Genomic DNA, 16,921 nt, shown 5'->3' on the forward strand with positions numbered 1-16,921 from the left:
TGGGAGACGTGGGGTCTGCCGCATGGGCTGCTTGGAGGCAGAGAATTCTGGGGATGTCTTCCTGAGGAGCCCAGGCTCAAAGCAAAGATCTGGTCTGCCTCCAGTTATCATGGGGACAGGAATATCATGGGGACAGCCTGATTGTGAAGGCTGACACGGAGGGGGCTCGGAATGACATCACTGACGCATTCTATCTTCCCCTCCCCTCCCCCATCCAAAAATAATCCCCCATAGTACAAGAAAATTAACATACAAAAAACAAAATAAAAAACCCACTCAAAATATCACCCCCCCCCATCATCAAACTGTATCAATTTTTTTTACTCCCGTAGAGGAGATCCAGAGATGCCACAGAGTCCACTAGGAACTTTGCTATTGCTATCAATTTTACATGATAGAGGCTCCTACACTGATAGAAAGTACATTAGTATGTACACAGATAAATAAATAAAACAACAAATAAATTTGTTAGTCTCTAAGGTGCCACAAGTACTCCTTTTCTTTTTATGTACACAAACACACCCAGTATGTATAATGTAGATATTTACTGCTTCCATCATGAAAGATGATGTGACCTTGCCAACAAGAGTTTAGTTACACACCCTAACCACTTATTTTGTAGGGGTGACTGTGCCATCCGAGTTGACTGAATAAGCCTTGTTCAGTATAGAAAATTGATTTTATTATGATATTTGATGTTTTCAGAAGCTTGTAATTTATAGGTATAACAAGTTTGTTATAGCACTCTCTAAAAACGTAAGATTTCTGTATCAGGGTGTAATTCATTGTCATTGTTAACATTTAAAAGTATTTTACGGTGGTATTTTGTAAGATTTATTATGTTTATGCATCCAGTTTCACTAACCGCTGTGGCTCTCCTTGTGGCTGGATCTGGGGATTAGTTCTTGCTAGGTTTGGCACCCCCTTTCGTTGGTCATTCAGTTGCGGTAGTGGTCTCTTCTCCAATACTTCACAGCACTCCCTTTTTCTGGCTCAGCCCTCTGACTAGGTCTTGATCTATTCTTCCCCCTCTGGGGTATCAAAAATTCCTTTGGACTGTCTGTATACTGGCCCATGCAGTCCTCCATGTCAATTCCCAGTCTATGCCACTTTCCCAGCGATTCCCTCCTCTACCCCAGCCCAGGGACCCTATCCTCAGCAGCCAAAGTGTACACAGTCAACCTTTGCTGCTCTTTTCCTGGGCTTCTTCCAATTCTGCCTTCCACAGGCTTTCCCTGCAACTCCTCTGACTAAACCCCTTATGTGAAGGACAGGAGAATCCCAGGGTTTCCTCACACCCACTTCTCTGCACCCAGGTGACTGCAGAATCTCTCCCTGCAGCACCCCTTTCAATTTCCTAGTTTTATACAAGCCCGGTCTGTTCCTGCCCAGCTGGGCTTCATCTTCAATTAGAGCTTGTCAGTCAAGCCTGACTTTCCCCCAGGTGCAATCTATAAGGTTAACTGGTCTCATCTCAGCCACCTTAACTCCATCAGGGCAGGTGTGGGGTGAATACCCCATCACATACTCTCCCCATCAAGACTGCAACTGTCAGGGGTATGGATTCCCCCAACCCTGCATTTACCAGAGTTGGGCCCGGAGGTCATTTCACTCCTGCTCTAATTCACTCATCAAGAGAAGCAGTTTCCCCCTCTTCCATGGTGTACCACTACTTTTCGTTCTGATATTCTAGGTCCTGTACAGCTACTTGTAAGGTCTGCTCTGCAGCTACTGCCTTCTCTTGTAGCCCCTTCCCTTGCTCTGCAGACGCTCTCTCAGGATCTGGGTTCTAAACGTATACTGGCTAATCTCTGTTTTTATTCCTGCCTCCTTCAGGTTTGTCTTTGTAAGAACCTTTCTCCCCTTCAGTTCCTTCTCACGCTCTGTCATCACAGCCTTCTCTACTCTACCTGTGCCGATGCTGCAGTCACCAACTTTCTTCAGTCCCCAAGTTAGGACCCTGCACTTCTCTTGGACACATTTCTGCTTCTTATGAGGGCAATGCCTCCTCCCATGTCACAATTCCCCACAGAACGAACAGGCACATCCCCTTCCAACTCTCCCAGCAGGTTAGCTGCCTTAAGGCTTTCTTGCATCCCCATCTCCACTGTAAGGCTTCTTATCCCCATACAGTTAGGGTCACTTTTTTTTTTTTTTGCACGTCCCCATAGGCGTCAAGCTTCCTTGGCTGCACTGCTGACCTAAGAACCTCTTTTCTTTTCCCTGCCTCTGAAGTCTCTGCTAATTTCCTCCCGCAAGACCCTATATAAATACTGCTGTTTCCCCAGCCTCAAACAGCTTTACAAATGTAACTGTGCTTCCCACTGTCTCTACTGCTCCAGGGACCTGTGTAAGTAGTGCCGGGATCCCCTTTTGTTGTCAGCCCCCTTAAGTGGGAGAGTGTACCTACCTTCTGGAAAGGTGGCTTCCATATATGACCCCATTATCTTTCTCCCTGTTCTTCCACTGCAACCTCTCACACTTGCCTTGGGCGAGTCATGGGGGCAACAGTCATACCTGCATTCTCCATCAAATTGTGACAAGGTTCACTCACTGCTGGGGTGCCTCCACGTGGTTGGGTCTGGAGATTAGCTCATGCCTGGTTTGGCACCCTCCTACCACCAGTGATTCTATGGCTGTGGTGGTCTCTTTTCTCATACTTCACAGAACTCCACCTTTGTGGCTCAGCCCTCCAGCTAGGTCACTATCTAGTCTTCCCCTTCCTGGGTATAAAAGTCCCTCTTGGACCAACTCCTGTCTGTACACTGGCAGTCCTTCATGCCAATTCCCAGTCTGTGCCAATTCCCAGTCTGTGCCACTTCCCCACTGATTGGCAGGGAAACCCACGTGTGGTCTATATGGTTAATTGGCTCCTTCTGAGCCACCTTAACCGTTTAGCGCTTGTATGGGGTGAACACTCCATCACAGCTTACAACAGGTTTGCACTGTTAAATGATACATATGTTCCCATCAATTAGACGGTTGTTAGGTTTTACCTTAAGGGTAAATGCGTGTAAGAATATCAGATCAGTTATCCGATAAACAAGGATAATGATACTTACCTCCTTTGTAAAGTGCTTTCAGATCTACTGATGAAAGCCAGGTATTATTTTGCTTATGAATTTTCAGTACCTTTCCATCTTAAGTCTAAATCTGTACAGTGGTCTCTAAGTTTGTACAAGTAGCTTTAAGGGCCCTCACACAGGAAGTCTGACAGAAATATATGTGGTTTATTCAACCATTTCCTATAAGAGATGCAGATGAATGTTTGGTGAGCCACTACATGTCTGTTATATATGTTCTCTGATTTTGTTAAATATTTACCTGCCATGATAGCAGTGTATTAGTATGTCACCAACAGGGCAGTTTTTAACATGAGTTATTAGTATACAATGGTTGAAAATAACAGCATGAGAGAAAAAAAACCCTTTCTTACAGCATGAAAACATCTTCAGTCTCTGACAAATTCTACATTAAGAATTTTAGCCAGCTTGAGTACAAATTTGGACCTGTAGACCTAGATTTCTTAGGCCTTATTTACCTTAATCATAATAGAGAACAGTTAAAACTGCCTCCCATTATTGCTTCATAAAGAAAATGTTGAGAAATATAAAGAATTTGTCTGGCTGTGGATTTGAGATATACAAAGTAATAGAGTAAGATCTGCTATAGCAACAAATATAACCGGAATCTACCTGCATTTTACAATAGGAGTAATTGGATAAAGAACACAAATAGCTTAATAAATTCAAAATTATATATTAAAAAGGAAATCCAATTCTATTACATCCATGTTGTACTGTACCTGGATTTGAGTGAAATTTTTTAGACTATGTGTTAGATACATCAGTATCAGATACCAATTAGACAAAAGAACTTGTCTGTGCAGAATTTAAAAGTTCAGAACGTAGACAGATCATTTGTCACCATGCTTGTAATCTTCCAGGCAGGTCTTCCTTTGACCTGAGGAATCTTGTATGGTTTTTATTTCTTGAATGTGCACGTGTGATTCTTTCCTCACAATAGTGAAGAGCTTTTCAATTTCTGTACCTCTACAGATAAAATATTTTTTTTATATCAACCAAATACAACTGGGTTTTGAGTTAGCTAGATAACTCATCACTGTTTTCCCTGCCTTATTGGATCCACTTGGTAAACTTCAGAAAAGAATATTTTTAAATTGATATAACAGCTTTCTTTTTGCTCCTCCTAAATGCATAATAAATTCCTTATGTTTAAAATTAATGAATTTGGCAGTGAAAGACCGGGCTTTCTGTCTCTCTCTGTCAGATGAGGTGGGAGAGTTGACATTTTATGTGCCTGTTCATTAGTTGCCTTTTCAGAAAAATCTTTAAACAATAGATTCTGAAGGAAAGCAGTAATGTCTGCAGTTTCCAGTTCCTCAGGGAATCATAAAATACATATATTATAACTGTGGTGATGACTTTCTACATAGTCTACTTCATCCATTAGAGACTGTAATCCTGACTCTCCACTGCCTTGCATTTTGTGCAGTCATTTACACTTATTCAAAGTGGGTATAAAACACTACTAGGTCAGAATGGCAGCATTTCATAGCAGCTGTGCCAGGATAAATGACTATGCAATTTGCAAGATAGTGGAAAATCAGGTCTTGATGATCTAAAGGACTTCTTTTCTCCTTTCAGGAAAATCACCCAGGATTTTGCTGATTTTCATCTGAGCTACTACTGTCCTGATAGAGAGCTAACCCAACGTTATCTCCATCATGGCAATGTCTATTATTATGTTATAAAGTTGCACAGTTTTATAATTATTGCCAGAATATAATTTCAGAAATAAGCAAAGATAGATCAGTTTTCAAAAGTGCTACAGTCTTTTGTGGTCTGGTCTGGAGGAAAAGTAGGACAGTTAAAAATGGAGACTCAAATCTCTGCTTCAGGTGTTTCTTAGAAGTTTGTTCATGCTGAACCTGCTCTTTGCTCATTTTGAAATAATTGTGTGTCAGTTCTCCCTGGGGGAACCATGAAAACACCAAGTGTACCTAGGGAGAAGCAAAGCAGCCCTGTAATGGATCTCAGAAGCACTTGCACTGGAGCTCTCAGCCACGCACTACATGGTGACACTCTTTCCACTCTCCAATGTTCCTGAATGTATCTAGAATTTATTAGGAAAACCATGATGATATTAATGACATGATAGCAGTTTAAGGATACACAGACCTGCCTAACAGTCTAATCTCTTCAAGGTAGCGCTCTGCCTCTGTGGTTTTTGTAAAGCACTAGAACTCTACAAGTAATAAACACAGTTTCTGGAAGTGTCTCTTACAATGTTGTAATTATAACTTTTCCATTCTGATTTCAAACAGAAGAGCCTCAAACACTTGCACAGACATAAGAGCTGCTATGTTAATGTGACAATATCAATAGGGACTTCTCTTGTACACATTTTGACGTAAAGGTTCTAACTTTAAACTGAAAAATCCATGGGAAAAAACAGTTACTCACCTTCTCGTAACAGTTGTTCTTCAAGATGTGTTGCTCATATCCATTCCAATTAGTGTGTGTGCATGCCACATGCCCAGTTGTCAAAGATTTTCCCCTAGCAGCACCCGTTAGGTTAGCTATGGAGCCCCCTGGAGTGGCGTCTCCATGGCGGTGACCTGCCGACCCGTTGCCTCCTCAGTTCCTTCTTGCCGGCTACGCCGACAGAGGGGGAAGGTGAGTGGGTTTGGAATGGAGCAACACATCTCGAAGAATGACCATTACAAGAAGGTGAGTATCCGTTTTTCCTTCTTCGAGTGCTTGCTCATATCGATTCCAATTAGGTGACTCCCAAGCCTTGCCTAGGCAGTGGGCTCAGAGTTATGGAATCACAGACTGAAGTACTGCTCTGCCGAATGCCGCATCGTCTCTGGTGTGCTGGGTAATTGCATAGTGAGCGGTGAAAGTGTTCATTGAGGACTATGTTGCTGCCCTGCAGATCTCTTGAATCAGCACCTGGTCCAGGAATGCCATCAAGGAGGCCTGAGCCCTTGTGGAATGTGCCATGAGTGCTGGGGTTGGCACATTGGCCAATTTGCAGCAGGTATGGATGCAGGAGGTGATCCACAATGAGATCCTCTGCGATGAGTCCGGAAGACCTTTCATACAGTCTGCAACCGCCACGAACAACTGGTTCAATTTTCAGAACAGCTTTGTGCATTCATTGTAAAGGTGAGCACCCATCGAATGTCCAGTAAGTGAAGTCTTTGTTCCCGGCTGCTCGCATTAGGTTTAGGTTAAAAAACAGGCAGGAAAATGTCCTGGTTGGAGTGAAATTGGGACGCAACCTTTGGAAAGAAAGCAGGGTGAAGTCTAAGCTGCACCTTGTCCTTAAAAAAAACTTTGCAGGGAGGGGTGGAGGTGAGAGCCTTAAGTTCTGAGACCTTCTTTGCTGGAGTAATGGTGACTAGAAAGACAATCTTCCATGATAGATACAGAAGCAAACAGGTCCCCAGTGGTTCAAGTAGGGGCCCCATCAGTTTGGAAAGAACCAGACTGAGGTCCCACACAGGCAACGGCTCCTGAATCTACAGCGCCCAGTGAGGCCAGTAACGAGGTCCATGACACTGCCTTGCCCACTTCAACAATAGCCCCAAGCTCCTCCCTGAATTCCGTGGGTACTTGGTCCCTGAATTTTAGCATGGAGTTCCAGGAATTGAAGTTGTACCTGCTCAGGATTGCCTGCTGGTAGGCAATCCTGAGTTGTAAAACCTGAGTTGTGGTCGAATAGACCTTGCAACCGGAAAGGTCCAGTCAATGAGACTCCTTTGATTTGGGGGTTAGACCCTGCTGCTCCTGGCTCTCTCATTCGTTCTGTGGGACCGAAGTTGACGGTGTTGGCTCATGAACCTTCGGTGCCAGGTGCTCCTCTGTAAGATGCACCCCAATGGCAGCTTCCAGGGCAGCAGACCTGTTGCACCAGAGAGTGAGACTGGTACCTTGCAGTTTCCACCGGCTTTGGTGCCAGAGAGCAACGGTGCCGAGGATCTCTGTGCCCAGAGTCCTGCCTCGGCACCGCTTCTTTTACAGAGGCCAGAGCGCTCCCCACAGAAGAACTCGGATCCTGCCATGCCAAGGTGGGCTGAGGTTTCAGATCTGCCTCCATGAGGAGCTGTTTTAAACTAAAGTCCCACTCCTTCTTAGTTCTGGGATAGAACCCTTTGCAAATCTTGCACCAAGGCAAGAATCGTGGGGGTCGCCTGTTAGCATGGGCTTGTTGCAAGACTTGCAGGGCTTAAATCCTTGGGATTGAGGCATGCCCCGAATCCCAAGGGAAACAGGAAAGTTGGAGTGGGGAAGAACCCCACCTTCCACTCCAATATACTAACAAAATAACTATAAGTAAGGTTATGATTTTGTGATGGACATTTTTAGTAAAAGTCATGGACAGGTCACAAGCAATTAACAAAAATTCACAGGAGCCGTGACCTGTCCCTGACTTTTACTAAAAATGTGTATGACAAAACAGGGAGGAAGGAGGGTCCAGCACCCTGCACTCCTGTGGCTGGGAGCTGCCACCCCTGCCCTGTGGCTGGGAGAGACCCTCACCTGTGGCGCCTAGAGAGCTGCGGGGGGATCCCCTACCACTTGCTGTGGCTAGGGAGCTGTGGGGGCTAGGGAACTGCCAGGGGATTCCCTCCCCATCGTCCGCAGCCCCAGCAGCTGGGGAACTGACGGGGGATTCCACCACACCGCGGGTGGTAGCAGGGTTCCCCCGTAGCTCCAGGCCACCATGGGAGGTGGGAGTATCCTGCAGGTCCCTGCAGCTGCGGGCTGAAGTCACAGAGGTCTGCGGAAGTCCCAGATTCCGTGACTTCCATGTCCTCCATGACCAAATCACAGCCTTAACTATAAGCTATAAACTATGAAACTATGAAAATGATAAACACTGAACTACAGAAAAACTTGCGAAAGCAAACCGCAATTCCAACTGTCACAGGCAGCAAGAAGGGACTGAAGCAGCGCTTGGGTTGGCAAGGTCATAAATTGAGTGCCATGGAGGCGCCACTCCAGAGGGCTCTACAGCTGACCCAACGGGTGCTGCTAGGGCATGGCACGCACACACCTAACTGGAATCGATATGAGCAAGCACTTGAAGAATTAAGATTTACTCTTGCTATTCGACACCTAACCATTATGATATACCAGGTTATCTCAGCATAGCAGATGTAAAAATTCACATACCCCTTTTTTAAGTGAGGAGTTGTATTCCTTCCTTTTTCATGTTTTAAACTCATCTATAAATTATGATCCACAACCAAGATTTTAATAAAAAAAAACCTTTATTTAGATGGGCTCAAACCAACCACTAATATTTTCCAGTAATAGTTTCAACACAATTTAATAAAATAATTTCCCATACCCTTTCCTTTCCCCCCTCCCCATATTCTCATTCTCCTTTTGCATTTCCCAGATGCAGTATCACTACAATTTCCCATTGGGAATACAGTATATGCAGTCTCAACCATATTCTATTTTATTTCTTTGGCGTTAGGTGATCATTTTTCCCAAAGACATAGTAAATTTTTTCTGTGACACGATGCCTCCACAAATCTCAGCATTAGAGGTCTTTCCTTTAAATTCCAGTCTTCCATGGAATAAGCAATCCACCTTCAATATGAGAACTCACCAACAGTCATTATCTATTGAGAAGTCTCACTAGATTCTCTAGACATTTTAAGTGGTAGGCTTTTAGCTGGTTTCCTTCTGGCTGTGAAAGAGCTAAAAAGGAAAAAAAAAACAAAAACACAACCCCAAGACTTCAGAGCTTTTTCTGTTACCTTTCAATATTTCACGTACTAGGACTTCACAGGTTACATCAAACCCACAGATTCAAGACCCTCTTGCTAATGCACACATTTTATAATCTGCACAACGAATTGGCAGTCACGTTCCCCTCAAATATTTTACAGTAATATTCTGTACTGGCATTTCAGATTGCTGTCTTTGTTTCTACAAAAAAGACATTACAAAACATTTACTAATACAATACCCTTGGAAATTTCCAATCAACTGGGACAAGGAAGGCAAATGAGCCTTTCCACAGGTTCCAACCAGTGTATCCTTGGCAGTTGCCTCAGCATGAATGAGGCTATGCTTCTGCTACAACTCCTCCAGAGCGCAGGGTAGAGTGGGGAAGGACAAGGCTAAAACAAGGCTACTAATACACTTCAGAAGTCGAGCAACCTACACTCTGAAAGAATTTCTATGGTGCCCCAACCACTCGCTCCCATAGTTGGAAGCCTATAGTCTTGTAAAATCATGAAAGTTTCCCAAGCCAGGCTAGTAGATAAATTTTCCTGGCAACTGTGTATAATTACAATGGGTTATAATTAAAATTTAACTAATCTGTGAAAATAAGTAGTACAATCTAGGGCTAATAGGTGCTATGGTAATACAAATAATCAACTTTATAATGCACCATCTTGTATTAGTTACCTGCTAATGTGAAAAAAATCAGTAATTCAAGGGGTTATTAGAATAATGAGGTATTATATCATCTCTAGCAGCATATGCTGTTTTGTATATAGCTCTATGGACGTACAATGTATAATGATTTTGCCAGGCAAACAAGACATTCCAATCACAAGTACTTTTAACCTATTGAACGAATAGGCTGGAGCAGTACAAACAGAACAACACACAAATGAGTGGAATGAAAACCACTGTACATTATATAGAACTTAAAATGTATTTCCTAACAGAGGATGGTCATCAGATATGCTGGCAAAAATCCATCTAATCAGGGCTAGTCTACTCCAAAATAAAACAAAAATAGCCTAAATTTAGCAGCCATTTGCTGGCCACTCTGTCTTGTAAACAAATATGGCAATTTAGCCCCAATTGTGCAATGATGTGTGCGTGTACTGAAGAGCATGTACAGACTGACTGAACTCACTAGGAGTGCTCAGGTGCTTAAAAATAAGCATGCACGTAAGTCTTTGCAGGAGACTAGCAGAACAAACAAGACCACATATTAGCTACTGTAGCTACAACCCCACTCTACAGTCCTGCTCAGAGAAATGTCCAATTAGACATGCTTTTGATCTTTTTTGGACAGCTTGCAAGAACAGTTATCTATTATGTAAAAGCTGTCCAAATTATAGCTAACTGCAACTTCTTAGAACAGTCAACATGCTTTTAAAAAGCCATCCAAAGTCAAAGTAAAAACCAGCCAATTTACAGAGCAGTACTGTCAGGATAGAACAGTATTCTGGTCTTCCCTGTGCAGCAGAATTCAGCAAGGTTAAGTGAGGTCAGTTCTAACTGGGCAGTGGTTGTCATCATCAAAATACAAGATTTTAGCACAGAGAAAATCTGTGGCTACAAAATCGTTTTGCTGCCAGCACAATCAAATGTATCTCACAGACTAATCCTTAGCAATTACCACCTCACAAATCTTATTTACAATTTGTCACCAGAAGCTTTTTTTTATTATTATTTTGGAAAAAGATGCCAAACAGCAAAATACATGGTGGATTTAAAAGGATCATCAAGCAGAACCCAAAATTTTAGAAAAAATTTACAGCACAACAAAATTCTTCCTTTTTGTTGTATTGCAGAGCGATATAGCGTATTAATGATTTCTTTTCACAGAAAAATTACAGAATTGGCAGTTACTCCTTTGAGATGGAAACTAAATTCTCCAATAACTTACTTTTCTTCACTAAAGAATAAGCCTCATCTACTCTTCTCTTTATTGATGGATTCTTCAAAGTCACTTTTGCCTGTAGCAAAAATAAGAATTATCCAATAACTACATTTATTACCACATGCTGATGCTTTTAAAATCAGGATGTCTTCAAACCACAGCTATTTTTTGGCAGCAAGCCAACAGAATATAGCATTCAAGAATTTAACAGCACAACAAGTGATTATACCATCTTGTACACTGCATTTGTGAAAAACAAACAGGAGAGCAATTAATTGCAGCAATGATGGAACCCATTTCACAAGCCATGGCTTGGTGTGTCAGCAAGTACTGCTTGGAATATTAAATTGGCAAACACAAGTGACATTCTTGCAAACTTCATGGTAAAAAGCACAGTAAAAAAAAAAAGACATATTGTGTGACTTCTAAAGCAACAAAAATATCATATTGTAATCAGCATATATCAGAAGCTACATGATAACTTACAAGAACACTGTCATGTTTCTTAGGTTCCTGTGAAAAATAATTTGACTCTCCTTTGTATATCTCTTCTTAAAGGAAAACTAGTGACTTAGTTTTAATTAAAAATAATTTTAAAGGATGTGAATCTTCCAGTGAGTAGGTTTTTGATTTATTAAGGCCCCAATCCTGCAACTTGTTCTTTGGAAGTAGATCCCTGCATCTGCTTCATTCATTCCAATGGGATCTGCCAAGGTATGGGTATCTGCCCAGGCTGAACAAGTTGCAGAATTAAGGCCTAATTTTATAACTATACATAAAAGGTACATTTTACAGGACATCTAACTTGTACAAGATCAACATTATAGCAAAAATGTTATAAGGATATAACTGTTAATACTGCAGGTTAAGTGCTTTGATTTTTTTCTTTTTAAATTGGAAGCATTTTCAAATACTAACCTTCTGATAATTGTGAAGCAAAGACCAAAGTGCAGCTGCTCCTATTCTCTGAGCAGTGAGGCTGTCACTTTCTAAACAGGCTGATAGCACTGCAATAGCTTTATCTAATGAAGAAAACAAAAGCATACACAAAGACTAGCAAAACACATTATGACAGATTTCCACGTATGAAATGTTCTTATTCTGGCAATTTGTCTCTATTTCTATGATAAATATTGCTATGGCACAACAAGTGCGAAGTTTACATAATCAGACAGTTTAATATGAGTAAGTACCTAGCATACCTGTAAGCACTATAAAATAATGTTAATAAATATAAGCAGCAAAATATAGTCTATACTAAAAACTAAGATTAAGCCATAAAAGAACGGACATTTTAAATTATAGCCACTTCAATGTGCATAGCTGACTGTTGCACATAAATATTGAACCACATAAGAGATACTACTATTAAGCTGTTTTAAGAAAACCTGATAGGCATATATACAATATCAGTACCAGTATCATTACTAGCACAATGGGGTAGAATTAGGACATTCTGCCAATTTTTACAGTGGTTGCCACCTGCTTGATATCACTACTGTCACATTTTTTGCCTTATCCTTCTCAGGTTCTCTCATCTCCGAAGTTTACCTCTGGGCTTTCAGTAGAATGAAAGCCATCTGGTCTATTTATTCACAACATCTGACTGCTCACTCCACAATACAAATGCATTGGGTAGACTATGGAGTTGAGTAATGATTATTTATCAAAGACACTCAACAAAGATCTGGAAAAATTTGAGAACAGCTTCAGTTGGAAGCTACTGGGAACTTCATTACGGAAGAGTGGAGCATCCTTTCTAAGTAGTCTTGGCCTCTACAAACTACCGAAGAGAACTCTTTCTATCTTGCTACAGGTTTCAGAGTAGCAGCCGTGTTAGGTGCCACAAGTACTCCTTTTCTATCTTGCTACAGTAAGCATTTATGCTATATTCATCCCTATAGTATAGGAGTGGATCAGTATATCTGGAGAAAAGTGGCATGACTTGACATAAGAAGCACAGATTTCTGCAGGGTATAGGGAATATGCACAGTCTAAGTTTTGTCCAAATGAAAGATAGCACTTATAACTAACTCATAAGATTCTTTTTTTAAATTGTATTCTAAGCCAGATTATGTAAAAGCTAAGTGTTTGATGCACAGGGCTCCTCCTCACTTCCTTTTAAAAAAGGCATGGTCTCCCATTTAAGTGCCTAGTTAAAACCTTCCCATTCAAGTTATATTACTGTAATTTCAAAATAGCAAGATCTCAGAATAAAGGGAATGTACTTACTTTATAGGAACTGAAATTCTTTCAGATGTATGGTCTCTATGGGCATTCACTATGGATGCACATGCACTCTGTGCAATTGCGACCAGAGATTATTGAAAAGCAGTGTCTGTTGTTCCATGCTTTCACCATTCAACTCCTCATGCTTTCAAATGAGGGCATGAGGGGTGGCACAGACCGTCGCCCTCCCTCCAGTTCCTACTCTACCATGAATCATCTGAGCTGAGCAGAGGGGAAGGAGGATGGGTCATGAATACCTACAAGGACCACCCATCAGGTAACTGTCTCAGCTGGTGCCTATGCGTATTCACTATGGGTGACTCCCAAGCAGTGCTTATTGACAAGGTAGGTACAAGGAACTGTTCTGCACTTTTCAGGATTGCAAAACCAAAGGAAGCCAAGGCTTGAATCAGAGCATAGAGTCTAATAAGTGTGTGAATGGAGCCCCTAGTTGCCACCCTACAGATCACATAGAGAGGCTTGAGCTCTGGTAGAATGAGACTTGACTGAGGAGGAAGGGCTTCTGCAAGCTGATAGAAGACGATGCCATTGGAAATCATCTAGATTCCCATCCTTTGGGAAGATATTGCCTCTCCATTCATTGCTCAGCAATGCAGATGAATAAACTCGGAGATCTTCTCAAGATCTGCCTAGACAGAACACCAGAGCTCTGTGTACATCTAGGGAATGGAGTTTCGGTCTTCCCTAGTGTTGAGAAGTTTCAGGTAAAATAGAGGTAGCTGAATAGTCTTCTTCAAGTGAAAGTCAGAAGGATCTTTGGGGATAAACTTGGGATGCAATCTGAGGGATACTTTCTCTTTATGAGAGATTGTATAAAATGGGTCTGCCGTAAAGGCTCTGAGCGCACACACCCTCCTGGCTGTGGTGATGGCTGTCAGGAAGACCCTCTTCATTGGTAAGTGTAAGAGGGAGCAGGAGGTCAAGGATTCAAATGATGAGTTAATAAATACCGATAGCACAAAGTTTGGATCTCAAGCAGGAGTCGGTCTTGATACCGACAGGAACGTTCTGACAATGCCTTTTAAGTACCTTACACTTGTGAGCTGGGTGAAAATTGAGCAGTTCTCCATCACATGATGAAAGGCATTAATAGCTGCTAAAGGTACTCTCAATGAGCTGATGGACAGGCCCGATTACTATGGAGAGAAGATAATCCAGGATAAGGGGAGGATACTGTGTAGTAACTGGAATTCTTCGAGATGTGTGTCCCTGTGGGTGCTTCAGTTCAGGTGCACATGCACCCCATGTGCCTTTGATCAGATATTTTTTTATTTCAGTGCCTGTTTGACATGTGCATGGGCTCCAGAAGCATCATGTCCCGTAACAAGGATATAGAGAACTGTGTGGGCAATCTGCCCTTAACTCCTTCTCTACCACAAAGTCCCGTAAGACAAAACTCTGAAGCAAAGGGGAAAGAGGATGGATAGTGGAGCATCCATAGGGAGACACATCTCAAGGAACTCCAGTTACTGCACAAGATGAATACCCTCTCCTTCTTAGAGTATTGTCCCTAAGTGTGGTCCACTTCAGGCTACTACTGGGCACCATCCCCTGAAGGAGGAGGGGGATTCAGAGCTGGATCTAATACTGCTATTCCAACGGCAGCACCTGACAGAGGAGCATACCAGGAAAAAAAGTATTTGAGTAAAGGGTGCATTGATGCCCAGGTTGCCGCATTGCAAATTACATCATTTCATTTTTTAATATTGCCATGGAGGTAGTTTGAGATCTTGTAGAATGAGCTATTATTCACCAAGGGGGGCTGAATATTAGCAGCCTTGTAACAAGCAAGAATACAACTGGAAACCTACTTTGAAAGTCTTTGGGTGGAGATTGTGGATCATTATATCTGTCCGTAACTGAGATAAAAAGTCCAGAAGACTTTATAAATGATTTGGTTCTGTCCAAATTAAAGGCTAACATCCTTCTAACGTCCAAGGTATGGAGGGCAGTTTTGTCTCTAATCTCCTGTAGCTTTGGGGGTGGGTGGGGAGGAAACACAGGAAGGTGGATAACTTGGTTAATGTGAGGATATTCTAGGTATGAACTTGGGATGTGGGTGTAATGATACCTTACGCTTGAAGAAAACAGTAGAACATGGTAGTGATGGTGAGGGATCAGCCATTAATGCTCTCAATTCCCCAACTGGCTCCTAAGAATGCCATTTTCATAGATAAGTGCAGCAGAGAACACTTAGCTAGCAGCTCAAAAGAAGGTTTCATAAGACTATTAAGGACCAAGTTCAAATCCCATAGAGGAATAGGATTTGTGGAATAAGGGTAACCAACCCTTTGATGAATTCTACTATTATGGGTTGAAAAAGACTGAGAATTCCTGCACAAGGGAATGAAAGGCTGAAATAGCCACCAAATGAACTCTGACAGAACTCATGGAAAGACCTGATTTCTTTAAATCCAACACAATCAGGAACAGTGGAGTGGGAAGAATAAACTGGTGAACATTGTTGCTAGGTACACCAATGGTGAAATTTCTTCCATTTTTGAAAGTAAGTATTTCTAGTAGAGATCTTTCTTCTATTAAATAGGACCTGTTGTACCTCTGTTGAACATGGAACCTCCCTGAGGAGCCAAGCTCTGAGTTGGATGATGGTCACGTCAGGACAGAGCGTCGAACCAGAATCCCAAGACAGCAGATGAGCAAGGCTGAACTGGAAATGAGATGAATCAGGTAAGAGTATTAGACCTGCCTCAGCCAAGCTGGTGTAACCAGAATGATGATGATTTGTTTGATCTTGTTCAATACTCTCAGAGGATACACCAGGTCCAAAACCGCTTCATTCATGGGGAGTGCCACTTTGGAGGTAGCAGTCAACAAGAGAACGTCCAAGAGCTTTGTGTGTAAATTCCTGGTACTGCCTTTAGTCATCTGGAGAACAGCGGGAGACCAGCATCACTGTCTCACCTACAGAATATGAAGAAGGTGTTGGTGGATCCAATGATATGGGCTTCTCTGGCTATACCTGTTCCTCTGGATGCTCTAGAGGGGTCTGAGATGCTGGCAGACCAGGTGCCAACCTAAGTTCCCTCTCAGCTGTTAGGCGGCACAGCTGCCTATTAAGCCCTACACAAGGGCTCAGAGTTGCGGCAGGAAGAGGTGCCTCTCCCCCAGCATGGAGCTGCAGTGGCAAGGAGAGGCCTGCGTTCCTTGTGAGCTCCGGTATATCCATTCCAGGGCACGGAGTCACACCTGGACCCAAAGGAAAAGGAAGAAGCAGCTCTCTTCTTCCAGGACTGCTGAGCTGATTTTGTCTGACTGCTTATGAGGGTGTATCTCCTTACCATCTTTGTGATTCTGATTCATGGAGTCTCTGGACCTGCTAAGGGTTGTGCTGGTGCCAGGCCGAAGGCACCAGACGGTGAGGCTGAATGCAGAAGGGTCCCGGATCCAATCAAGGTCTCATGGAGAGCTCCATCAGGTGCTGTCAAAGTCTAAACTCCCAAGACTGCGTAGTGCAAGAGGAGAAGGAACAGCAGATCTCACACTTTGATGGGGTGTGTGATTCCCCCAGCCAGTAGAGGCTGTGTGGGTTGCTTACTGGGAAGAACAGTGGTGAGACAAAGCAAGGACCATTGGTATTAGTGTCCCAAGCACTGGAGGAATAACTGGGGGTGGGGCAGAGGTAGAACGACTTCCCCTGCTTCCTGCTAAAACTACTAACAAATTAAATGCTAAAACTTTTAAAATAATTAAATTATTTACAGTATTCACAGGTTAGAACTTAGAGCAGACTATAGACTTTAGGTTTCTGTCCCAGACCAGGAGTGGTAGAAAAAGAAATGGAGAGAGAGGCAGGTTGACCTGTGCCAGCCCTTATGCCCTCAATTGAAAGCACAAGGTGAAGGGCACAGGCATGAACCACTGGACATTGCTATTGAAGGATTTTTGGTCCCGGGTGCATGGAGCACATGTGCACCTAGAGCGGCTACCCCTTGGGACCAGCGCTCTAAGAACCAATAAAAATAATTTTAGCTGTCTG

At 42.6% G+C, this 16,921-nt stretch overlaps 1 protein-coding gene across 8 annotated transcripts in view; it reads right to left on the minus strand.

Annotated features, from left to right (window-relative positions):
* Positions 1-8,285: 8,285 nt before the first annotated feature.
* The window catches only part of RTTN (rotatin), a 160,045-nt gene continuing 151,409 nt past the window's right edge, over positions 8,286-16,921 (minus strand). For all 8 annotated transcript variants that reach the window (XM_043508170.1, XM_043508175.1, XM_043508173.1 and 5 more), the window contains 3 exons: positions 11,593-11,696; positions 10,681-10,750; positions 8,286-8,744 (listed from right to left, as the gene is read on the minus strand). In XM_043508170.1, the coding sequence (XP_043364105.1) occupies positions 8,662-8,744; positions 10,681-10,750; positions 11,593-11,696 (257 nt within the window). In that variant the 3' untranslated portion in view covers positions 8,286-8,661. The remainder of the gene's footprint in view (positions 8,745-10,680; positions 10,751-11,592; positions 11,697-16,921) is intronic.

Source organism: Dermochelys coriacea, chromosome 2 (assembly GCF_009764565.3).
Source record: "Dermochelys coriacea isolate rDerCor1 chromosome 2, rDerCor1.pri.v4, whole genome shotgun sequence".
Taxonomy (NCBI): Eukaryota; Metazoa; Chordata; order Testudines; family Dermochelyidae; genus Dermochelys; species Dermochelys coriacea.